The sequence below is a fragment of the Propithecus coquereli genome, unplaced genomic scaffold, assembly GCF_000956105.1.
Source record: "Propithecus coquereli isolate 6110/MARCELLA unplaced genomic scaffold, Pcoq_1.0 Scaffold107, whole genome shotgun sequence".
Lineage (NCBI taxonomy): Eukaryota > Metazoa > Chordata > Mammalia > Primates > Indriidae > Propithecus > Propithecus coquereli.
Genome location: NW_012134636.1, coordinates 1,541,952 through 1,567,823, shown reverse-complemented (window position 1 = coordinate 1,567,823; position 25,872 = coordinate 1,541,952). Strand labels below are relative to the sequence as shown.

The window sequence follows — 25,872 nt, the reverse complement described above, 5'->3', positions numbered from 1 at the left end:
CTTCCTTTCCAATCTGGATGCCTTTGCCTTTTCTTGCCTAATTGCTCTGATTAGGACTTCTAGTATTAGTTTCATAGAAGTGGCAAGAGTGGGCATCCTTGTCTTGTTCCTGATCTTAGAGGAACAAGCTTTCAACTTTTCACTGTTGAGTATGTTAGATGTGGGCTTGTGATATATGGCCTTTATTTTGTTGAGGTACCTTCCTTCTGTACCTAAGTTGTTGAGTTTTTGTCATGAAAGGATGTTGAATTACCAAATGCTTTTTCTGCACCTATCGAGATAATCATACGATTTTTGCCCTTCATTCTGTTAATATGGTGTATCACATTTGTTAATTTGCCTATGTTAAGCATCCTTTGCATCCCAGGGATACATCCCACTTGATTGCAGTATATAATATTTTTAGTGAGTTGCTGAATTTGGTTTACTCTAATAGTATTTTGTTGAGGATTTTTGTATCTACATTTGCCGGGGATATTGGCCTGTAATTTTTTCCTTGTAGTGACTTTGGTATGAGGCTTTCCTGTCTGGTTTTGGTATGGGGATTATGCTGGCCTTGTAAAATGAGTTTGGGAGTGTTTCCTCCTCTTGTTTTTTTGGGAAGGGTTTGGGGATTGGTATTATTTATTTAAAAAGTTTTTTGAATTTAGAGAGAGTCTCGCTCTGTCACCCAGGGTGAACTACAGTGGCGTGATCAGAGCTCACTGCAGCCTCAAATTGCTGGGCTCCAGTGATCCTCCTGCCTCAGCTTCCTGAGTAGCTGGGAATATGGTTCAGTACATCCACCCAATTAATCTTTTTTTTAATAGAGGTAGGGTCTTGCTATGTTGCCGAGGTTGGTCTTGAACTCCTGGCCTCAAGTGATCCTCCCACCTTGGCCTCCCAAAGTACTGGGATTATAGGGATGAGCCATTATGCCCAGCCAATTTTTTTTTTTAAAGGAAAAGAAGGGCCAGTAGGCGGTGTTAACTGGCCCAGCACGAGTCCCATGTTAACCAGCCAATTCTTTAAATGTTTATTAGAATTAACCAGTGAAGTATCAGGTACTGTGCCTTTTTGTCGGGGACGGGGGGGGTGGTGGGAGATTTTGATAACAGACTCGACCTTCTTACTTGTTATTGGTCTGTTCACATTTCCTATTTCTTAATGATTTGGTCATGGTAGGTCCTATGTTTCTAGGAATTTCTCCATTTCTTCTAGGCTATCCAATTTGTTGGCATATAAATGTTCACAGTAATGTCTTACAATCCTTTGTATTTGTGTATTAGCTGTAATGTTTCCTCTATCATTTCAGAACTATTTCAGTTTCCTTTTTCCTTAGTGTAGCTGAAGGTTTGTCAATTTTCTTCATCTTCAAAAAAACTCTTAGTTTCATTAATCATTGTTTTTCTAGTCTCTATTTCATCTATTTCTTTTCATCTTTGTTATGTCCTTCCTTCTAAATTTGGGCTTTGTCTGTTGTTTTTCTAGTTCCTGGAGGTGTAAAGTTAGGTTGTTTATTTAAGATTGTCCTTTAGTTTCTTCATGTAGGTGTTTATTGCTATTAACATCCCTCTTAGAACTGCTTTTGCTGCATCCTATTAAGTTTTCCTATGTTGCATTTACACTTTCATTTACCTGAAGATAAATTTTAATTTCCCTTTTGAGTTCTTCTTTGACCCACTGGTTGTTCAGGAACATGTTGTTTAACTTCCACGTTTGTTTTGTGAATTTTCTAGTTTTCCTCCTGTTTTTGATTTCTATTTTCATAACATTGTGGTTGGAAAAGATACTTGATATGATCTCAATCTTCTTAAATTTGTGAAGACTTGCTTTGTGGCCTAACGTATATGATCTGTCCTGGAGAATATTCTGTGTGTGCTTGAGAAGAATGTGTATTCTGCTGCTGTAGGATGGAATGTTCTGTAAATGTCTGGTAAGTCCATTTGGTCAAACTAATTCAAGCCCAGTGTTTCCTTATTGGTTTTCTGTCTGCATGATCTATTCTTCAAAGTGGGGCGTTGAAATATCCTATTATGGTATTACTATTTCTCCCTTCAGATCTACTAATATTTGCTTTCTAAATGTCGGTGGTTGATGTTGGGTGCATATATATTTACCATATTTATATCCACTTGATGAATTCTTCATTATTATACAATGACCTCTTTATATATTGTCTCTTTTCACAGTTTTTGAGTTAATGTTTATTTTGTCTGACATTAGTATGGCTACCCCTGCACTTTTGGTTTCCCATTTTATGGAACATTTTTTTCCATTTCTTTACTTTGAGTTTATGTGTGTCCTTAAAGATGAAGTGAATCTCTTGTACACAGCATATAGTTGGGTTTTGTTTTTTAATCCATTCAGCCACTCTTTGTCTTCTGATTAGAAAATTCAATCTATTTAAATTTAAGGTAATTATTCATAGGCAAGCGCTTACTATTGTCATTTTGTTAATTGTTTTCTGGCTGTTTTTGTAAGTCTGTTGTTCCTTTCTTCCTCTATTGCTGCCTTCTTTTGTGATGTGATGATTTTCAACTTTGATTTCTTTCTATTTATTGTTTGTGTATGTTCTATAGGTTTTTGCTTTGTGGTTACCACGAGGCTTACATAAAACATCTTATAGTTGTAACAGTCTATTTTAAATTGATAACTTCAATTACATACAAAAACTCCATGTTTTTAATGTCCTCATATCTGTTTTTGAATTAACAATTTACGTATTTTATACATATATCCATAACAAAATATTGTAGCAATAGTTATTTTAAATATTTTTGTCTTTTAATCTTTAGAATTATATGTGATTCACATACCACCATTACAGTATTAGGCTAGCTCATTTATTTTTAGCACTGAACATTCTATTGTCTGGAAGTACCACACTCATCCATTCATCTATAGAAGGGCACCTTGGTTACCTCCAAGTTTTGGCAAATATGAATAAAGCTATAAATGTTCATGTGCAGTTTTTTTGTGTGTGTGGAAGTAGTTTTTTGACTCTGGCTAAATACCAAGGAGTGTGACAGCTGGATTATATGGTAAAAGTATGTTCACTTTTGCAAAAAACTGTCAAACTGTATTCCTCCCACCAACAATGAATGAAGAGTTCCTGTTGTTACACATCCTTGTCAGCATTTGGTTTTGTCAGTGTTTTGGATTTGACTATTCTAGTGGGTGTATAGTGGTATCTTGTCGTTTTAATTTGCAATTCTCTAATGGTATATGGTGTTGGGCTTCTTTGCATATAATTGCTTGTCGTCTGTATATGAGGTGTCTGTTTAGATATTTTGCCCATTTTTAAATTGGGTTATTCATTTTCTTATTGGTGAGTTTTAGGAGTTCTTTGTATTTTTTGGATAACAGTCCTTTATCACGTATGTCTTTTGCAAATATTTTCTCCCTCTCTGTGTCATTCTCTTGACAGTGTCTTTTGTAGAGCAGACATTTTTAACTTTAATGAAGTCCGGCTTACCAATTACTTCTTTCATGGATCACGTGTTTGGTGTTGTTTCTAAAAAGTCATTGTCAAACCCAAGTTTATCTAGATTTTCTGCTGCATTATTTTCTAGGCATTTAATAGTTTTACATTTAAGTCTATGATCCATTCTAATTTTCGTGAAGGATGTAAGGTCAGTGTCTAGATTTCTTTTGTTGCATGTGGATGTCCAGTTGTTCCAGCACCATTAGAAGAGACCCCCTTTTCTCCATTGTTTTGCTTTTGCTCCTTTGCCAAACATCAAGTAACCATATCTGTGTGGGTCTAAGTCTGGAGACTTCACTGTGTTCCAGAGATCTATTTGTCTATTCGTTCACTAATACCACAGTTTGATTACTACAGCTTTACAGCAAGTGTTGAAGTCTTGTAGTGTCAGAATCTGTTTAAAACTTTAGATCAGACTGGGCGCGGTGGCTCACCCCTGTAATCCTAGCACTCTGGGAGGCTGAGGCGGGCAGACTGTTTGAGCTCAGAAGTTCAAGACCATCCTGAGCAAGAGCGAGACCCCATCTCTACTAAAAAAAATAGAAAGAAATCAGCTGGACAACTAAAAATATATAGAGATAAAAAAAAATCTTTAGATCAGTTTTGTTGATATCCACAAAATAACTTGATGGCAATTTTGATTGCGATCAAATTGAGAATAATTGACATCTTCACAATATTGAGTTTTCCCACTCATGAACAGGAAATATTTCTGCATTTATTCTTCTTTAATTTCTTTCATCAGTTCTATAGTTTTCCTCATATACGTCTTATAACATTTTATTAGATTTACACCTAAGTATTTTATTTCTGGGGTGCTAATTTAAACAGCATTGTGTTTTTAATTTCAAATTCCATTGTTCACTGCTGGTGTATAGAAAAGTGATTAAATTTTGCCTCTTGACTTTGTATCATGCAATTTTGTTGTAACTGCTTACTAGTTCCAGGAGTTTTCTTGGTTGATTTTCTTGGATTTTCTACATAGACTATCATGTCATCTGAGAACAAAGAACAGTTTTACTTCTTCCTTCCCAATCTGTATCCCTTTTAAGTTCCTTTTGTCTGACTGCATTAGGTGGGACTTCCAGTACAACATTGAAAAGGTGAGAAGGGACATCCTTGCCATGTTTCCAATCTTCGCAGGAAAGCTTCTCCTTCTCACCACTAAGTAGCTATAGTTTTCTTGTAGAAATTCTTTTCACATTGAGGAAGTTCACCTCTACTCCTACTAGTTTCCTGAGATATTTGTTACTTTTCAATGTTTTATCTGCATGTCTTTGCATGATTTTGTTGGCAGTAGGGATGTTATTCTCATTTTTTCTTGTAACTTTTGGGATTTGACTGATTTTTTGGGATATTTTTATAAGAAGTTAATGATTCTGCACTTTTAGAAAGGAGGCATGATTTATGACAGTTTTTCTAGTTTCATGGCTGTATTCTCTTTTTTGGTATGTAAAATATTGAAATATGGACAGTGCAAACTATGTAGCTGTTTAAATTTAGCACAGAATATGCTTACAACTTTATGACCCACTGCTTCTCTGAGGAGTTAAAGAGTAAGTTATTTAATATCCTAATACTGTTTCTGTAAGAATAATACATTCTGGATTTTATGTGACAATTCTAATTTTCTTCTCTCTCAAAACACTTCATTTAATGTAATTCCCCTGACATACTCTACCATCTCTATCTTGAGAATCCTGTTCAATTTGGATTCTATAAGGAGTTTTAGCATGGAGCTACTCAGGAGGCTGAGGCAGGAGGATCGCTGGAGCCCAGGAATTTGAGGTTACAGTGCGCTATGATTGCACCAGTCTACTCCACCCAGGGTGACAGAGCGAGACCCTGTCTGTAAACAAAAAACAAAAACAACCAACCACAAATTAGACCACGTCCCTTCTCTGTTTCATATCCCACAACTACTCCCCCGCTGTGCTTGCAGAATGCAGATTCTTACCAAACCTACAAGGTTCTACATCAGGGACCAGCAAGTTACAGCCTGCAGGCCAAATCCAACTTGCCACTTGTTTCTGTAAATAGAAGTTTTATTGGAACATAGCCACATACCATCTATGGCTGTTTTTGTACTGCAATGGAAGAGTTGATAATTATAATAGAAACCATATGGCTTGCAATGCCTAAATATTTACTATCTGGGCCTTTATAGAAAGAATTTGCTGACCCCTCCTCTATACAATCTGACCCCTATCTCCCTCTCTTACAGCATCTTCTACCCCTTTCCAAGGCCCCACCCATTCACTACATCTCAACCATGCTTTTTCTACCTCACTTTGCACTGCCCAGGAATGACCTTCACTTGTCCTAGGACTGCCTTCTTACCATTGAGGTTTCAGCTTACATGTCAACTCCCCAGAGACTTTTCCTAACCAATCTAGCATGGCCCCTTCAGCCACCCTAGTCATATATCTGCTATGAAACAATTAACATGACTATTTGAAATCATGTACTAGTTTAGGTTTCTCTCCCCTACTAGAACATAAACTCCATGACAGAAGAGACCTTACATTGCCCACTCAAAACCACCATTTTAATGAGCATAATAAGCCCAACATCAAAAACAATGCCTGCCATTGTTTTTGAATAGAATAAAAAGACCAATGAACATTTGCTGAATGAATGAGACCAAGGTCAGCTTTTAACATTTAATTCCATTGTTGCAGACTTGTCTTAACGCTGGCCTGACCTCAATCACAAAAGGCTAAAGGAAGCTTAATCAATGTTCTTGGCCCCATTATGGGCAAAAAACCTCCACCAAGAGCACACTCTCCTGAAAGTGGGTCCACCTTGCCCTTCTCAGGTAAGGACAGCATTAGGAAAACCAGGCAAGGTAAGGTCACAGAATTGGACAAAGGAGTTCTCAACTTTATGATTATTATGGTTAAGAATTTTATTATCAAAATTATTACATCTCTTGTGAAAGTTCAAATGTTACAGCAAGGTGTAAACACTCCACTTGAGAAAGAAGTGATACTTCTTCCCTTCCAAGAGTTCCCCCCCACCCCCCCGCCCCCACCCCCCCCAGAGGTCTGGTCTTGACAGCACCCTGCCCACACAGAGTGGCTGGGGTCTCTGCACGTGCCAGGCAGGGTGAGGGCCGCCTGCCCGCTGGCTTCTCCCCTAGGTTGAGAGCCAAGGGGAGAATGCAAACCCCAGCCCAAATGGAGAGACATTTACATACGTTTTATATAATATACAAAGAAACCAGCATCCCAGGCAACATGATTTCCACTCCCAAGGCTCTCCCAGACTGATGGGTTTGTCGGGGAAACAACAAAAAGAAAAGTACTCTGCTGAGGTCTCAGCATTTAAAAAAAATCTCCCCTCATTTGAGCAAACACCTGATTTCAATTTTGAAAAGTGAAATTTTGTAACAGTCACACACAAAGAGAGAAGACTGTGCATATGATAGTTGTAGGACAGGGTAGAAAAGAAGGGGATGCAAGAGGTTGGAGGAAAAAAAGGAAGAGAAAACAAATTAGAGGTAAGGAAGGAGGGAGACTCACAGTATTATCTTGTCCAAAAGAAAAGAAGGTCCACTGCAGCACCAGGGATTACACCTGTCATATATTCACTACCCCTACCATGGTTATAACTGAATACAAAATTAGATAAATAAAAACACGCCAGATATTACAGTAAACAAGTGAAAGAAATAAGCTGGCAACCATATGGAATTTAAAAAGATTGTGTACCCCACCTGGGCGGGCTCCAGGGCTCCTCCAGGGGTGTACAACAGGCACAATGCACTGATGGGGAGAAGCCAGTCTGCTCTCATCTCTCTTCCAGAACAGTGTTAGGGGTGTGGGTGGCTTGGTAACTCTCTCACCGGGCCCACTCTCACGTAAGCATCCCCCAAAGAACCGTGGGGTAGGCCCACACACAATCACAGTCCTGTCGGTGCCACTCCACAAACCTATCTTCCCACTCTTACCCTGCAGTCACGAGTGCGTGCTCCCCAATCACGGAGGCGGTCCTGCTCACGGGATCGTCAACTCCTGATTAATTGGGTGTAGAAGTCATAAAATTCAAAGCATTCCCAAACCACTCAGTATCCTTCCTAATCAAACTAATTGCCAAAAGCTGGTAAGTAAGCAATGCAATTGGCCTATCTCACTTCTCTTTCGTCTTTTGTCTACTTCATGCACTACTGAGCTGTGAAATATCTTGGGAAGGAGGAGTATGATGGTAACAGCTAAGGGACAGTCTGCTCCCAGATGATGCATCAAGAACTGACCATGAGCTCTTCTTCAAAGAGCCAGGCACCCCCTCAGTCAGAGCATGTTCCAAGCTTTACTATCCCCATGTAATTCTCGGTGATTTTAAGACAAAGGTAGGGAGTATTTTTGGTGGAAACACCTTGGCCAGATATCTGCTTTTGGAATGGTTCTCTTAAGGTGAACATTCAGATACCTACCTTTCTTCTTAAGTGCATAAACCCCTAATGCTACTCAGATGGCTTGGGGCTTTGAAATTGGCTCTTTTAATTTTTTTTTCCTTTGAAAAGAAAACTTTTTTTTAAAAAGATGTCCTCACTGCACAAGTGACTATAGGCTACAGGCAAGGATGGGAGACGGAAGCTTCAACACAACTCATTGCACTTAGAACCATTACTAACTGAAACACCATTTGCTTGTCAACAATGTACCCTTAACAGCAGGGAGAAACTTCTTTATAGTCTCTGCTTCAGACAAGATTTACAGCTTTCTCCAAGGCCAGAGGCCAACCTCGACCACAAGTCTTGTTTCTTGTCCACCAGACCCAATCCTCTGGCACCTTGTACCCCCCTTCCCCAGCAATATGCTCGGCCTAGGTTCCAGAGGCAGCTGGAAGGAAGCAGCTATGGGCTCATTCAGTTCTGTTTGCCCAAATCCAGAAGCCCTAGGAAAGTCCTGTCTGAGTCTTGACTCCTGACCCTTGCAGCGGCTGGAGTCGGTACTGGTGCACATTCCCACCCCCACGGTGTGGGTAGTGCTGTGAATTGGAAACCGCAGATACCCTGGAGGCCTGGTAGGCAGATGACTGCCCAGCACTGGGCAGACTGATAGTCCGTAAGTCTGATGGCAATGACGACCGAGAGTTCTGAGGAAAGGAGGTGGAACTCAGAGTTCCTGTGCTGGACTGAGAAACTGAGTCTGAGGTTGGCGAGTCTGAGGGTCCCTGCAGGGTAGGGCTAGCAGCACTAGAAGGGCAGCTCCTCCGTGGAAGATTGCTGCCAGTGCTGTTTCCAGAATGTGGCTGGCTGCTATAATACCCTGGTGTCCCCGTCAATGGGGCCAACGAGTCTGTGGACACAGGGTGGGCAGGGCTGGAATAGGACGTGGAGGAGAGGGATGATTCTGAAGAACCGTGAGAGGGGGGGTTTCCAGGTCTCAGTGCAGTAGTTCGATAACTGTATCCTGGAGATTGGGTGGGATGTCCTCTAAAGGGGGAGGAGCTTTGCTGAAGGAGGCTTTGTGATTCTGTCCGTGGACTATCACACTGCAGGAGCTAGAAAGAGTTGGGAGGAAAAGCATAAGCAGGTGAACAAGTCCCTTAAATGGTTTGGGAATATTTACAATACCCTACTTTAAAAAAATTCTTCATCTTTTTAACCATTTGCTCCTTTTCGGATACCAAAGGCAGTAAAATGGCTGTCTTTGATAATCTTATTTATTTTCTGGCATAATTTATTACCTGAGGGTGAGCAGATGATGATTTGCTTCCAAGGCTGCTGAAACTATATGCAAAGACAGCATCTCAACTGCAAAGAATGGCCAGGATCACAAAACATTTGGAACCCGGAACACACACTTAAGCCCAGAGATTGGCAATTTCTCATCTCACCTGGTAGCTGTATCTGGAAGGGCTGTAAACGGTTGCTCCTTTAGAGAGTGCTGAGCTCAAGGTCTCTGGGCCTTCTGAATCTGCAGGGTCTGGAAGGTAATATAAAACATCAACTTGGCTTTTTAGAATAAGTGAAAAACAGCCATTGTTCATTCAAATCACCAATGCCATCATCAACCCATGCTGCTCTCTTTTGTGACAAATCGGGTGAGTGCAGCATGCCAGAAGGGCAAAAGGAGTGGTTAATTATGGGCTGTGTTTTAAATGCCTGATCTGCTTCCCGTCTCCTTCTTTCTCTTCATCCTTCATCGAGGTGGATTTCCAGGACTTTGGAGAGATGAGAGTTACAGAAAGGTATCCCTTGGGAAAAAAAGAGCAGACAGAGAGCAAGCAATGCTAGATCTTACAAGTGTTGTAGCCCAAAAGAGCGAGACTGGGCTGGAACCTAGCATGTATCAGAGCCCAACTGTGTCAGAGACTGACTCACCTCATCCCAGTATTTGGTGTAAACTGTGTAGAGCCTGGCTCACATGTCCCTGAACATGGTTGGCAGTAGGAAGCCATGGGCTCACCTGAGTCTTTCTCTGTGATGTTACTCTCCCACGTGGGAGAGGGCTCTCCTTTTTGGGCCACCCTCACACTGCTTCGGAGGACCTTTGGGATGCTCCCTCCTTCTCGGAGTCGTTCTACTGACGTGGGAACCATCCTGTAAAGGCAACAGGGAGCAAGTTTAAGCCACAGGACTTAAGATTTAAGTCTGATATTCTCTTAAAACAGCCTCTTAAACATTACTTTCTTCAGGACCGATTTAAAACAAGGTATTTCCTCTGCCTCAAAATATGTCAGGCACAAAAGAAAAAAGAAGAAACACTTAAAAAAACAAATCAAGGAAAACGTGGATTATGGATGTCAATTTCCTTTAACTCCCATTTTGAAATGCTAAATTTTCTCCTCTGTGAAATCATGTGCCTGACACACTGAAGTTTAATAAAGGTTTCACAGATAAATGAGTATCATTCGAGCCATGTCTCTTCTTTCCCAGACTCACTTCCTCAGTTCACGATCCCTGAACTCCAGTACTTCATTCTCTATTTCACGCATTTAATCCTCGCCACCAGCATTATTTATTTTTTTGTTTGTGGTCTTCCCTAAACCATTTAAGTTCTTTCAGGATGTCTTATTGTTCTGTATATGCTAGCTGTGTGGAATAGAGACATTTGTTACTTCAACTGGAACTTGGCTGAACTCTTGACTTACCTTTCACGCAAAATGAGAAAACAGAAGAGGCAGTGTTAATGCCCACCACATAAAATAGCTCATGTGCATCGACAACTATGTTGTCCAAAGGGCTGCTCCACAGGCTTCTGGTAATTCTTTACTTCTGCAAGCTGGGAGGTTGCAGCTGACACTATTACATCAGCTGAACAGACAGATGGCACTGTCGGCTGACTCTCTCAGATAAAGTTTTCCCATATATTTTAGGTAAAACTGGGAATGATCCTAGATACATGTTTCTTTTCTGAGTTTAATTATAAACTTACCACCTACTGCTAATATTCTCTTGAGGTCTGCAGTGAGATGAAGAAGTGCCTCTGGAATCTGACGGGCTTACCGCCTCCAAATGGGACATAGAGGAATGAGATGGGGAGAATTTCTTGTGCGGGGAAGATGGAGTTCGGGCAGAGGATCCCTGCACACCATGGGCACCAGTGTCAGAAACAGAGTTACTGCAGCCTTGCCCAGCTCCTGAAGACTTGCTTTTGCTCTGTGCAGAGTCACCTCCCCCACCAGCAGAATTTTCCTTGGCTTCTTGTTTCCGTTTTCGGTATTCCAGCAGGGATACCTGAAAAGGAAAAAAGAAACAGTACTATAGCTGGATATCATTAGTGCATCACTAGCAATGGGGAAAGAAGGAAAGATGGAACCTTAGTAAACAACTAGCCAAGCCATGCAAACAAAGTAGGCGCCAGCTGTGATAACTTTCCAGGTGTGATAGAGATCTGAGCACGACTACATATTTAGGCTAGTCAGAAATTGGCTGGAGGAAGAAAATAAACTAGGAGATGACGTTTTTGAAGAATGGTGTTCTCCAAGTAGAACACAACGTTTTTTTGGCCTTCAGAAAAACCTGTAAGGTTACCATTACCTAGTAACAAAAGTGTGCTATCATAGTTATTTGCACCAATGGGAGCACCTAGAAAAGAGAAAGTGGAGAATTGGAAGCTTGTGTAGTTTGAAAAAGCCACCCAAGCAATTCTGATGGCTCTTTTGCACTCCCTAGGAATCTCTAGAGTTGGTTTTTCAGAAAAGGGAGAAGAAAAAAAGAAAAAGCCAATGCTCCAGGTTCTTAAATATGTTCAGCTGTTCAACATACACATAAGGAAACATAAAAGCACTAGAAATTATTCCCAGTTTATACCTTAGCAAGCTAGCTCTAGGAAACCTACCCTTGGCAACTTCTCTCCAAGCTCCTCTTCATCTATCTAATCTTTACTCCTTCACAACAGACCCCCCTTCCTTGCCCCACCTAGTGTACCCCCTCTTTGCTGTTATAACACACTGTGTTTATACTGGCTGCAGAACCTTTACAGTGTCTTGTGTGTTCCCTGACTAAATTGTAAGTTCTATGAGGGCCAAGACCAAGTATATTTGAGTTTTTTATCTTTAATATCCAGCACAGAACTTGGCATACTGCAGGTGCCCAATATATTTCAGAAATGTTCCATGATTTCAATCACTTTTGTGCATAATAAATGAAACCAGAAATCCAAGATTGTTTCCATGTTTGTTTTATTCCCCCCCCTAGCAGGTGAGTTGTTACATACTCCTTAGAGCAGCAGTCCCCAACCTTTTTGGCACCAGGGACTAGTTTCGTGGAAGATAATTTTTCCACGGATGGAGGTGGGGTGGGGGGAGGGATGCGTTTGGGATGATTCAAGAGTTTTTTATTTACTGTGCAGTCAAACCTCTCTGCTAGTGATAATCTGTATCTGCAGTCACTCCCCAGTGCTAGCATCCCTGCCTCAGCTCCACCTCAGATCATCAGGCATTAGATTCTCATAAGGAGCTGCAACCTAGATCCCCCGCATGTGCAGCTGAGTTCGTGCTCCTATGAGAATCTAATGCCACCGCTGATCAGGAGGTGGAGCTTATGCGGTGATGTCAGCAATGGGGAGCAGCTGTAAATACAGATGAAACTTCGCTCACTCTGCTCACCTCCTGCCGTGCAGCACCTTTCCTAACAGGCCATGGACCATGGTGGCGCATGGCTGTAGTCCCAGCTACTGGTGGGAGGCTGAGGCAGAAGGATCGCTTGAGCCCAGGAGTTTGAGGTTGCTGTGAGCTAGGATGACGCCACGGCACTCACTCTAGCCCGGGCAGAAGAGTGAGACTCTGTCTTAAAAAAAAAAAAGAATACCTAACAGGCCATGGACCAGTACTGGTCTGCTGCCCAGGGGCTGGGGACCACAGTCTTAGTGGATGCCAACTTCCATGGCCATCATGGCTGCTTATGTTTGTTTCTGATAGTTCAGTGCTATTTATGCAACAGTCTTTGAAACCCACTGCTATCTTATTCCCAATTATCTGCCAGTGTTTTCTCCTTTTTCTATCCCCTTGGGGCTCTCATTTTTTTTGTCCAAATATAAAATATAACAAAAAATATGAAAAGTAAGACAATTCTGTATATGCATTTTTTAGTAATCTTAGAGAAAGAAGTTCATAATATTAAATTCTGGTAATGTATTTCATTGTAAAGAAAATATAAAAAGCCACTAGGCTACATTGCAATGAAGATATTACAGATATTTTGCCATTACATGAGACCGTCTCACACATAGGACATTTAGCATCCCAGGCCCTGCCCAATATATGCAAGTCACTGTGACAACCCAAAATACTCCCATGCATCTGCAAATGGCCATAGTTGAGAATGACTGATACAAAAAGCACATTTTGGACATTGTGATTTCTAGATTAGGCATTACTTACAAGTGGTGTCCCAACCTGTTAACAAGCTTTCAATGGCCTGGCCTTGTCCATCTCCCTCTGGACTTAACTCCTGGCTCTCCTTGCCTTTCACCTGATACCACAACAACATTCGACTGATTGAATCACACTACATCCCTTCTGCCCACCGGTGGAGTATCGCATATTTACTTGTTCCACTCCCACTGCGGTAACATACCTGACCCTCGTTTGTTGGCTAAATTAGTAACTTGCTACTCTTACTCTAACCCCATCCCTCAAACTGGCTAAGGACCCCTTGTTTGTTCTCAAAGTTTGTTCTCTACATGTCTGACTAGGTCAAGTCTCCCTGTTAAGATGGTATCACCATATCGGAACAACTCCTTCGGAGCATCCATCACTACTATAGTTACTTACTTATTAATATAATTATCTGCTAAAGCTCAGTCTCATTTGCTATAAGCTCCATTAGGGCAGAACCTAGGAGGCAATATAGCATGGTGACAATACAAGCATGCAATGTGGAATCAAGGCAGACCTGGGTAGTGTCCTGACTCTTCTATTTACTAGCTCTGTGACCATGGGCAAGTTACTCAACTTGCCTTAGTTTCCTTGTCTGCAAAATGGGAAATTATAAGATTATTGTAAAGATAAAATGTATTTCAAGAGCTTAATACAGTGCCTAGAACTTGGGAAGTGCTAAATGATAAGCAATTATTACTCTCTTTCATTGCTTTAACCTTTGAATTGCCTAGCAAGTACATGGCATATAGGAAGCATTTAAATTTGCTGAATATTTACAACATTCACCAAATTGTATTAAAACAGTCTGTCTTTCACGGCACAGACTATGTCTTATTTATCTGAGAACAGTGCTGAACACATAGCAGGAACTTGTTTAATGTCTACTGAATTATTTGGTTAACAGTCTTCAAAAGGGGGTCTATGTAACATGAAACACTTACCTTTTTTCTCTGAGGTGGGTTCTGGGGGGCAGATGGGACTCCCTCACAGGCCCTTTCGCCACCAGGTGACATGGATCCACGAGAGAGGTCTTTCATAAAGCCATGTTCGTATCTGCTGGAAAATCCTTCTGCAGGAGAACAATATCCCCCATCCAAATGTAAAGGCTTTCTATCTCCCACTAGAGGAGACCCTCGATATAATCCATCTGCTCGAGGCATAGCGTTCAAAGGGGAATAGGCATACATCAAGTTGAATTCTGTTCGAAATGCCTGGTCTGAGTTTCTCACAAGGGTCTGATGTCCGTCTCCACTCCTGCTTGGGAAACCAGTCTCAGAAGTGGGCCCAATGGAGGGATGAGGAGCGAGGTCAGAATGACCTGAGTTGAGCAGGGAAGGTCTATCAGCACAGCTGTTAGTGTTGGAGTCAAGGTATCCTACTTTTGTCAAATCCAGGTCTTTTCGGTGACAAAGCTGAAAGAATAAAAATCAACGGAGACATGGGGTAGGGGAGACAGGAAAAAGTCAAAGGGCAGAAAGGAGGGGAGGTGAGAGGGACACAGGTGAACAGAGAAAGAAAAGAGGGACGTAGAAGAGAGAAAGCCATTATCATCTGTAAAAGTCCCACGTTGCAAGAGCGTATATAGGCCAGATTACTAAAGAATCCCAGTCTTTCCCTAATTGCTTTCAAGTCTTTCCAGATGGGAATAGTGGGAACATCAGAATTAGGTAATTGGCCAAATGTGACTATTTTGCCTGCTTAGCCTTTCATCGGGTTTGCTGAGTCAACTTGCACTACACTAAGGGACAAGTAGTATATTTGGGATTTACTTGAGCCCCATGAACACTACAGAGGTGAGACTGGTGTTTCAAAACAACTAACTGGCTCCTGGTGTTATTCATTTCTAAATTAATATTGATGGAAGGTGGGGAAGGGGGAAAAGGGGAGGAAAGGAGAAGGTAGACGGAAAGGCAAGTATTTAAGTTACTAGTTCAGTAAACGAGGACGCCATTAAAGACATCAACCAACCAGTTCTTCACTCACTTTCACTGTTAAGTAGGTGTGTTTCTCATACAAGTGTCTGGACACTCAATTCTTTCTTTATCCTCTAATGTATGTCAACAAATCACAAGACCACTAATGCTCATCACTGCAGAGATTCTGAAATGCTGAAATGCTGAAATGCACCAAAAATAAGCCCCACCTACTATTTGGTTATCATAAGTTCCTAACACCAAGATCTTCCACCACTAGGTCAACTATAGCCAATTCTCTACAAAGAATGGTACCAGAAACCCAGATACCACACCATGTCAGTCTCCAAATTATGCTATCTTAGAATCTTTAACAACTGAGGACAGTAAATTTTACTTTCCTAACCAGATAGTCAAAACATCTCAAAAATCTCTAGTACACCAGTGTAATACAACCTTTTTCAGTTTCATACTGACCCATTAAAATCCTACTGATTCAGAATTTGGTACACTAAGTTTAGCCCTAATTTTTTATTGGAAGGGGTTGGGGTTAAAGTTCAGTTAAACATTTCTGAGAGACTAAAACTTTGTCTTTAAGAGAAAAAAAGTCCCACGTAGATTCACAGAGTTAATCACTACATTTGTGCGAAGCTAGTGACAGAACCTATAGCACTAAAATTTGAATTTAACATCTCCGTAGCAGTGGAGTTTCTGAGAAAAGCACTCAGCTGATATCCTAAGAGATATCACTTGTACAGTACCATATCCCCAATCATTGCTGAATGGCGGCCTGTGACACAAAGCCAGGCACCGACGCAGTTTCCTTGTGCACCCAGTAAGAAGCTACAGATAAAAAGTAGGAAAGCTGAGAGACAGAATGACTTTCTCTTCCTAAAGAAGCCGCTCAATCTATCAACCAAAGCCCCAAACTTTTGGTTATACAAAGTTGTCGGATTAACCCTAGAAAAAGGCATAAGTAACTGCCCAACTCTTCCAACGTAAGCACTTCCCTTTTTGACCCAAGATAATAAATATCAAAAGACGGCTCATACCAACTGTTGATGCAAACTTCCTAATTTGTTAACGAACAGACCCTATTTATTATTCTTTCTTTAACAAGGCTCCTAGTACATATTCAGCATCCTTTACACTTGACTTCTAGATTCTATTCTTTAACAGCAGCCACCCCCTCCCCCAAACAAAAACCAACACACACACACACACACACACACACACACACACACACACGGCTACTTCATTTTCCTCCATCTACACTGACAGTCCTGCAAAGTCACAGTCATACAGGAAGACTCATTCAACTTACTGTGACTGATTGGCCACCCTCCAGCCCATCACCCCACTCACTTGAATCCCCAGCCCTCCCCAAACACTCAGGAATACACTCATACACACTCACTCTCAGCCTCCAAGTGTGATTGAGATGGTGTGATAACTACCTCGGGTGACAGGGACTCGGGCCTATGCGCAGGGGAACTCTCAGGGGAGGATATGTTCTAGAGGAGGGAAAAGCATCTTGTTATTCATCTACTCGAAGTCAAGAAGCAAAACAAAACAAACAAAAAATAAAAGCAAGCATAGATGTTAGCCACAACTTTTTTTCGGGGGCAGGGGATTGGATAAGAATGCATGGGGGAAATGTTTCACTGTGGAACTCATCTCAATGGACAGCATGACTTGTTAAAATGCTTCCTGGTGTCGTTGAAAGCATTTAAGGATAAATTGGTTATAATGTTTCATGCTATAAGTAAACATCTCAAGCACATATCAAGAGTTAGATTGGTGAAATTCTACCGTGTTACACTTTTTTGTATTTTAGATGGAAGTACAGCAACCTATAGCATTTGTTATTGAAAGCCAACCTACCCCTTATTCTTCCTTGGAAGAACCTCATTCCTTCACCCCACACCTCTTCTGATTGTCACATTTCCTTATTCTCTTATATGCCTCAGGCCCACCACTGCTATCCAGGGAGAAACCTTAGCATGTGGGCTGACAGGGATAGGGAGATGGCCAATTCCTACTGAATTACAGTTATAAGAAATGCGATTGATGGAACCATAGCTGACAGACTAGATTTGGTTCTTGGAATAATCTAATTGGACTTGAGCAGTCCTACCAATGTTCTCTTGGTTAAAATTCACTGCACTTTTGGAAGCACAGCAAAGAAAGTAGGTACGTGTATACTTTAAGTACTTCGTCCCACACGGGGGAGGACTTTCACCTGAGGTAGTGCTCCCATAACAAACAGGGACTAAGCAGTGAGCCCTTGATGGAAAGATGAAAATGAAAAGAAGTGGAGAGAGTGATGGTGGTGGTGCAGTAACTTAGATCCAGGGTGCCAGGGCTGAGGTAAGGGGAGGGCTCCTAATGTAGCGGACTTTGGACAACTGTGGCCTGGTAGCAGGTCTCTGCTGTGCTATGGGAAATGAGGCTGCTTCAGCATAGCAGGGTCTTAGCTGCGAATTTTATCGGACGGGGGTAGGTGGTATATGTGGATGAGCACGTGTGTGAAATGGAGAGTGGAGTAAGGCTCTCGGGGCAGGAAAGAAGGGGAGGGTTACTGTGGTGGTAAGGAGAGGCTAAACTAATCTTTCCCTTTTAATGTTGCTTTCACTCCTCTTTCTAGATGCTTTCTTCTAAATTTTATTCTCTTCCACTGCTTACCTCACCTTCTTCCTGAATGCTTTTATCCTTTTCAAAAATATCATTTCCTTAACTAAGCTGGTCTTTACTTATGACACTTTGTGTGTGTGTGTGTGTGTGTGCGCCATAGTCTTTAATGGAAAAAAGACTCCCTACCTCTCAGGACTAGAACACAGGAAAGAGTATACAGCCATTAGAATGGTGATAAAAAGGGTAAGGGTGGTGAGTTTTTTTTTCATGGATAACAAAGGCTAAATTTCCTTAATCATAAGTTTATAAAAGTGAAACCGTGCACTGGACCTTTTATTATTTAATCAAATACTTTCTTTCCCTCATGGTATTCTAACACAATGCTTACACTATGTGTCACTAAAATGGTTACTGATTTAAAAAAAAAAAATGAAAATACTTTGTATTGGCATAGTGCTTTGTAGTTATCCAACATGATACGAGGGATAGGGAATGCACTGAGTGCTAAATCTGCTTGTTTGAGGAGGTTATGTACCTTCTAATTTTCTTGATTTCACATTTATAATAAAACCTACATTGAAGTAGGAAACTCTATTGTTATGATCTCTTGCCCTCCAGTGAGAATTCCTCTCACATCTTCCTATAAAGCTCTAGTTGTTAACTGAAAAGTCAACTGCAAATAGACAAAGTAAAGTTAGAAAGGTCTGAATCAGCTGCTTTATTATCTTGCTAAAAAGGATGCCCCAAGGAATTAGGTAAAGAGTAACTTCCCTAGAAAAATCAAACATAACCAGGTTCCCCCCCACCCCCCGCACCCAGAAAGAGGTTTATTCTAAGTTAATATGGTCTAGAGTTAGCTACAGAATATAGCTCCACTTTCAACATTGCTAGCTACCTCTTTCTGAGTTACTCGTATGAAAATCCATATGAGATCCATATGAAAATCCTCACACTCTCATAAATACCGAATTGGGAAGATGGGATTGGTTACAACATTTCCCTTTCTCAAAATACACATCTGGAAAAGTACGAGCTGGGGCAGAGCTGAGTGTTTAGTGGTCAGAATATATTCTTTCTGAGCAGGAAGACAGAGTATCCATTTAATTTAATTACAATTCAAAGCAACATGCAATAGATGAGTTTTTTTTTAATATTCAAACCTGCTGTCACCCAAACCTGAATACTAAAGGGATTTAGAAATACTTTTTGAAACAGTTGAGGCAGACACTTGTAAATTAATTCAAAGAGTGAATGTCATAATTTGTCTCTTATAAAATGCATGTTGCTTGTCTACTTCTCATTCCTAACACTTTATAACAAGGAGGGAAAGTAGCCTAGAGTGGGTAAAAATCCGCATTCACCGTAAGCCATAACCCAATGCATTCTGTATCTCTGTTCACTGAGGCTACGCTGAAAATACCAAACAACCTGGGACAGACACGTCACTTAAAGGCCTAGAAACAAGAGACACAATCAATCAGCATAATCGGATTATTCTAAGTCTGGTGTTACTAACAGTTACCACTGGGAGCTAGACGTCTATTTTGACCACAGTACACAGTAAAGATAAAGATGGAGTTCTAGCATGCTTACTACCTAGAATTACGGAGACTGGTGGATTACATGCAAAGATAGATGAATGGGGTCTGTGGTAGCACTGTTCCTATTCTGGAAGTACAGGGGCTGCCAAGATGAGAGGCTATGAGGTAACAGGCCACACTGACCCTGAAGTTTCCCATTTTCCTGCTGAGATGGAGACGGAAGATAGTAAAGAAACATTTGGAATGGTATTATATTTGAAATGAGGAGATGCAAATGATGATTTTCATATCCAGCATTCCCAACAACCAAACCCAAATCACCTCGAACTGCAGAGGAGTGTTGCAGCGACTAGCAGTAGTCAGAGATGTGATTGGTGAAAACATGAGGCTGTATCCATTCCGACATTCCTCTTCTCCTGGGTGAGATGGACCAGGTGTGGCCAGCTGGGGGCTCTTTGAGCCTGAATTGGGAGGGGGTGGCGTGACTGGAGACAGAGGGCGAAGTAACTTGGTGACATTCTGTTCCATCAGATAGCGAGACTTCCATTTCTTTAATGGGCTCAACAAGTCTGTGAAATACAAAGCTTGGATGAGAATTTGAAACCACAGTTTAATGGGAGGCTCTGTACTAAAGCCATTAATCTCTAATCTACAATGGCTCTTAACTCCTCTTTGGCCTCATCTCATTAAATTATCTTCTCTAATCAAACCAAAAGCCCAAAGAAATTCTTTAATTACCACATTTAAAATAATTCTCAAAATACTCTATCCCCCAGAGAAACTCCAGATGAACCTAACAATTCTAGTGACTATCCCTGGAGCTATTAATTTCATCTCTTTCAGTGCAAAATATAAATTTCTTTCACATCGAGTTTCCAAGAATCTTAAATCTTTGTTACTTCATTAAAATCACCCTCTACTTAATTGCCACATCACCAACTAAAGCTACTGGGATGCTAAATCCCTTTAATCTTCTTATATATCTGTGCTCCTTCGCAGCAGCTCTTTCTATAATGTTCTTACAAGTACACAATTTCCTGATCTATACCTAGCCCCTGGTGTTAGAGTGCTGAAAAGTATGAAATAATTTTTATAAAAAATTCTCCCAACCATTTAAAAAAAACCCTAGGCTGGTACTCCTCTTCTGATTAGAACAATCCTACTTTCCATACTTCTTAGATTCACTTAAAAAAAAAAAGCAAGTTACTACACTGTATATTTTAGTGACCATTCAAACCAAAGTACCTATCTCACTTGATTCTCAGAGGAAGAACATGCTTTTATTCATTTACAGTTAAAATGACATTTATTTACTTAATGCCTACTATATGGAAACCACTGAACTAGGTATGACTGGGGGAATGGTTATCATATATTCTATTTTCAAGGCGCTTACAAATTGTAAGAAATAGAGAAAATGTGTGAGACATGTTTAATATTAGTATGATCAAGAGAGGTGATCACATTCCTAGTGTTAGTAAAAACAGCTACATTTTCTAAGTGATTATTAGATACCAGGTACTATACTATGTGCTTTATGTAAAATATCTGATTTAATTAAAGAAAAATTCTATAAATCAAGTTCTATTATTATTATTATCTGCATGTTAAAGGCGAGGAATTTGATGTGTGAAAAGATAAAAAGACTAGGTAATCTCACTCGCATCTACATTCTTAATCACTAGGTTAAAGAATACCCCAAGGCTTAGGGAAAGGATTACACTTGTATCCCAGGCCCTCAAGGAAAAGATTTGGGTCAGTAGGTCATGATCAGAGCTATGTTTTCAGGAAGAGTTACGAGGCACTGAACTAAGGCAGTATATGTTTAAATGGAGAGAGAAGAGAATGAATGCAAAAAATACTGGAGATGCATATTTTACTTTCTGGTATCTCAGAATTTTTTATTTTCCTAATCTAGGAAACCTGGAAGTATATTCACATTTTCCTTTTGTTCCAAGTACTAAATTTTCTTTCCTCCTTTTAAAAGTGCCTAGGTATAAAAACAAAGATGTAATTCATGGCTTATATTCAGAATAACTTCTGTATATTTCAAGGGTCTTAAACAATGAATCTTTTAGAACAGGGGTTCCTAACCTATGGTGAGTTGTATGATTATTTCATTATATATTACATGTAATAATAATAAAGTACACAATAAATGTAATGCGCTTGAATCATCCTGAAATCAATTCCCCACCCTGCCTTGCCACTCCGGTCTGTGGAAAAATTGCCTTCCATGAAAATGGTCCCTGGTGCCAAAAAGGTTGGGAAACACTGTTTTAGAAGACCACTATGCTATTAGACCCAACACTGTAACTACTAAAGTCAGTTATGTAAGTGATGAAGTTTATTGTAAAAAAGTTAGAAAATAAGAGATGAGAAGTGCAAATCAATGTACATGGCATTCATCTAACATTTATTTACTGAGTACTTACTATGATGCTGTATTCAACAAAATGGACGTCTGCCCTTATAAAGTTTACAGGCCAAATCATTTGTCTCCTTTTTCTAATCCTATTTTATCTTTTGCATATAAATCAAATTTTATGATTTGATTATCAAATTATTATATTATCAAATTTTATGTGGTCGAATCTATCCATCATTTATTGTTTTTCCTTACTTTTACTCAAGTAAACACACAAACTTGAAATCATATCCACAAATAAATGCACTGCTAATATCCTGGTGTATTTTTTTCCAGATGTCGTTCTTTTTTTTTGGATACAGGTTCTCGCCTCTGTGACCCAGGCTAGAGTGCAGTGGCGTGATCATGGCTCACTGCAACTTCAAACTCCTGAGCTCAAAGGATACTTACCACCTCAGCTTCCTGAGTATAGCTGAGACTACAGGTGTGTACCACCATACCCAGCTAATTTTTCTATTTTTTTTGTAGAGACAGGGGCTTGCTATGTTGCCCAGGCTGGTCTTGAACTCCTGGCCTCAAGTGATCCTCCCACTTTCTGCCTCCCAAAGTGCTAGAATTATAGGTGTGAGCCACTGTGCCTGGCCCAGATGTCTTTCAATGACTCCTTCCTTACCCACACTGCTCAGTAACTATTTTCACTCAGAAATACATGGTAAAAATCTTTCTATGACAATGCACAGAAACACACAATTCAGTTTTTAATGGCTGCATGACATCATAAAATTTAACCAATTTCAGTATTTTTCACTTTTCGTTATTATAAATATATCCCAATCGCCATTAATTTTGTTCTACGTATTTCTGTACTTGTTTCAGTATTTGTTGGGACAAATGGCTACATGTAGGATTGTTAAATCAAAAGAATTGTCTACATATGCTAACTATATATTTATTCTTGTGAGAACTGCCTGTTCTTCAGCCTGCATTCTATTGGGGTATTAATCTTTTTCTTAATTTGTAAGGGCTCTTTAAATAAAAAAACAAACAAAAACGGTGACCCTTTGTCAAAAATGTTACAACTATATTTTCCTAGTTTGCTGTCTTTCAATTTTATTTACAAGTCATTGCTACACAATGTTTTATATTCCTATTTAGTCAAATGGACCAATCAATTCCTTTATTTTCTGCCTCTGGTATCATGTCTTTGCTACCCCACCCCAAGACTATAAAAATGCCAGCTTATTTTCCCTGTATTTCCATGTTTAATTTTGTAATTTACATTCTGATTCAAACAGAACACACTTTAGTATGAGGTAGGGATTAATCTACCCTTTTCCCACGCCAAATAGGTAGCCTAACACCCTCTTCCAAAATCCTTTGTAATTGTAGTATTATAATTTCCCCATTGATTTGAAATATCATATTTATCCTGTTAGATTCTTACATATACTGGCTTTGTTTCTGAATGTAATTCTGTCCACTTACTGTCTGACATGGAATCAATATTTAAACACTTTTTAGTAAAACTGTTAGAGCAACTACAGTTATTCGACTCTAGCTCTCCAAAATATTTTGACTATTCTAGTAACGAACTGTTGTAGAAACAATTCATCAACCATGCTCACACTACCAAAAAAAAAGTTAGGATTTTAAATTGTGTTATATGCAATTCAGCAGTAATCTGGGGAACATTCTCACTCAGGAATGTGGCATGATCTTTCAGTTATTCAAGCTTTGATTTATGCCCCTCTTCATGTAGATGTGCCACAGTTATAAATAATCAGGTTTAGAGCCAGGCAGGGTGGCTCACACCTGTAATCCTAGCACTTTGGGAGGCCAAGGTGGGAGGATCGTTTGAGCTCAGGAGTTCGAGACCAGCCTGAGCAAGAGTGAGACCCCATCTGTACTAAAAATAGAAAGAAATTAGCTGGACAACTAAAAATATGTAAAAAAAAAAAAATTAGCCGAGCATGGTGGTGCATGCCTGTAGTCCCAGCTACTCGGGAGGCTGAGGCAGAGAGATTGCTTGAGCCCAGGAGTTTGAGGTTGCTGTGACCTAGGCTGATGCCAAAGCAAGCACTCTAGCCTGAGCAACAGAGTGAGACTCTGTCTCAAAAAAAAAATAAATAAATAATCAATCAATCAGGTTCACTCTCCAGTGTTCTCTCATTTTTGTTACTATTGTGAACAGAACATATTTCTCTTATTATGTTATCTAAATGCTAATAAGAAAATGTTTATACATTTGTTTTATATCCAGCTACTTTACTGATCTCTATCAGTTTTGCAATTAATTCTCTTGGCTTTTCTTGGTAGATGATCATATTATTAATATTTGGACATGATAACACATACCCTCTTTGCCGATACTTGAATCTCTTAAGTTTTCTGCGTAATCATTTTCGCTAACAATTCCAGAACATGTTAAACAATAATGGTAACAGAGAAACAATTTGATAATCCATTTTAAGGTTTAACCAGTTTTCATAATGATATATGATAATTGGCAATTGTTTTCAGATAGAGATTTTAAAAATTATGTTATTTTATTATTAAATTTATAACAGTCGCTATATTACTTCTCTGACATCTGACCTGCTCACAAGTGAATTATATTAATAGTTTTTAAATGTTAAACCATCCTTATATTCCTAGGAGAAACTTTATTTGTCCACAGCATATCATTCTTTTAATATTCTCACAAATTCAAGGTACTAATTAAATTAAGATCACAGATCTAATTAAAAATGGTACTATGCTGTTTTTCTGGAGTTAATTTGATAAAATGAAATCAAGAATAAAAATTTTAATGAATAGTATATACTACCCCATCAAAAGTATGTGCACATAACATAAAATTAAAAATTCTACTATTCTTTTATTGGTTGGAATTCAGGTTATTTTTAACCTATGCGTATGTTTTGCTACTGATACCAACTATGAATACCTTTGTATGTAAACCTTGGTTTCCATGCCTATTTCTGTAGAACAGATACCCAAAACAACTATTAGATTAAGGATTAAAAATATTTTTAACGTGCATGATAAACCTTAGCAGACTGCTAGCAGGGTATTACTCTCTTGTCCTTTTTTGCAAATCCTTTCCCCAATATATTAATCCTCTATTAATTCAGAGTCAATATACAGAAATATAGTTAATACAGTTTGAATTTAAAAAAAAAAATATTTAAACATGCCTAGAATTTTCTGAGGCGAAGAATCTAATTTTTTTTTTTTAGAGACAGAGTCTCAACTATGTTGTCCAAGCTAGATGGACTGGGCTCAAGCAATCCTTCCACCTCAGCATCCCAAGTAGCTGGGACTATAGATGCGCACCACTGTACCCAGCTAGGACCTAATTCTTTTTCAATCCCTAATGTAAGTAAAAATTCCAGAACAATTTACCAAATCTTTCATATATTTCATTTATATTAAGGCCTGTTTCTGGCTATCCTGTTCTATATATGCATCCATCCTTGCATCAGTAATATTCTAAATTTAATTATTAGCTTCATATTAGAAGCTAGTTTTGTATTTCCAGGGAAGGTACTTTGTTATTCTTTCTCAATTTTTTTCTTACTTAAGATAAACTTCAGGATCATTTAATCAAATTCCAAAAACAAGTTAGTTTTATGGGAACTATATAAAGAGAAAGGGGGGAGAGAAGAAGGGAGGGAGGGAGAGAGAGAGAGAGAGAGAATATATTTATTCTTCCCATTAATGAAATTTCTCTCCATTTCCTCAAACTTTAAAGATATTTCTTAGTAATGGTTTGTTCCACACATCCAATTAAGGTTATTCTTTGGTGGTTTCTTAGTTTTGTTAAGTTTGGGAATAAAAAAATTTTCTTTATTCACTGTCTTAGTATATAATGGTATTCATTTTTGTATATTTACCTTTTTTCCAGAGGTTTTATTGAATTTTTATTAATTGTACGTTTTTCAGTTGGTTATTTAGGCTCTCCTAGAATATATCCACATCATTTACATTGTGAACATGATGCCCCGCCCCACTTCAGTAGTAATATATTTTATTTCTATACAATTTTAGCTTTTAGGAATTTAGAACTTTAAGGTACACAGTATCAATAATACATGATGAGAAAGAATATTCTGT

At 39.4% G+C, this 25,872-nt stretch overlaps 1 protein-coding gene across 7 annotated transcripts in view; it reads right to left on the bottom strand.

Moving 5' to 3' along the window:
• Window positions 1–6,938: 6,938 nt before the first annotated feature.
• SETD5 (SET domain containing 5) overlaps window positions 6,939–25,872 on the bottom strand; it is a 109,355-nt gene continuing 90,421 nt past the window's right edge. For 6 of the 7 annotated variants that reach the window (XM_012647155.1, XM_012647141.1, XM_012647130.1 and 3 more), the window contains 6 exons: window positions 19,710–19,957; window positions 14,242–14,712; window positions 10,852–11,153; window positions 9,883–10,016; window positions 9,311–9,399; window positions 8,002–8,974 (listed from right to left, as the gene is read on the bottom strand). In XM_012647155.1, the coding sequence (XP_012502609.1) occupies window positions 8,366–8,974; window positions 9,311–9,399; window positions 9,883–10,016; window positions 10,852–11,153; window positions 14,242–14,712; window positions 19,710–19,957 (1,853 nt within the window). In that variant the 3' untranslated portion in view covers window positions 8,002–8,365. Of the gene's footprint in view, window positions 8,975–9,310; window positions 9,400–9,882; window positions 10,017–10,851; window positions 11,154–14,241; window positions 14,713–19,709; window positions 19,958–25,872 lie in introns of all 7 variants that reach the window. The other variant, XM_012647136.1, reaches the window with a different exon arrangement.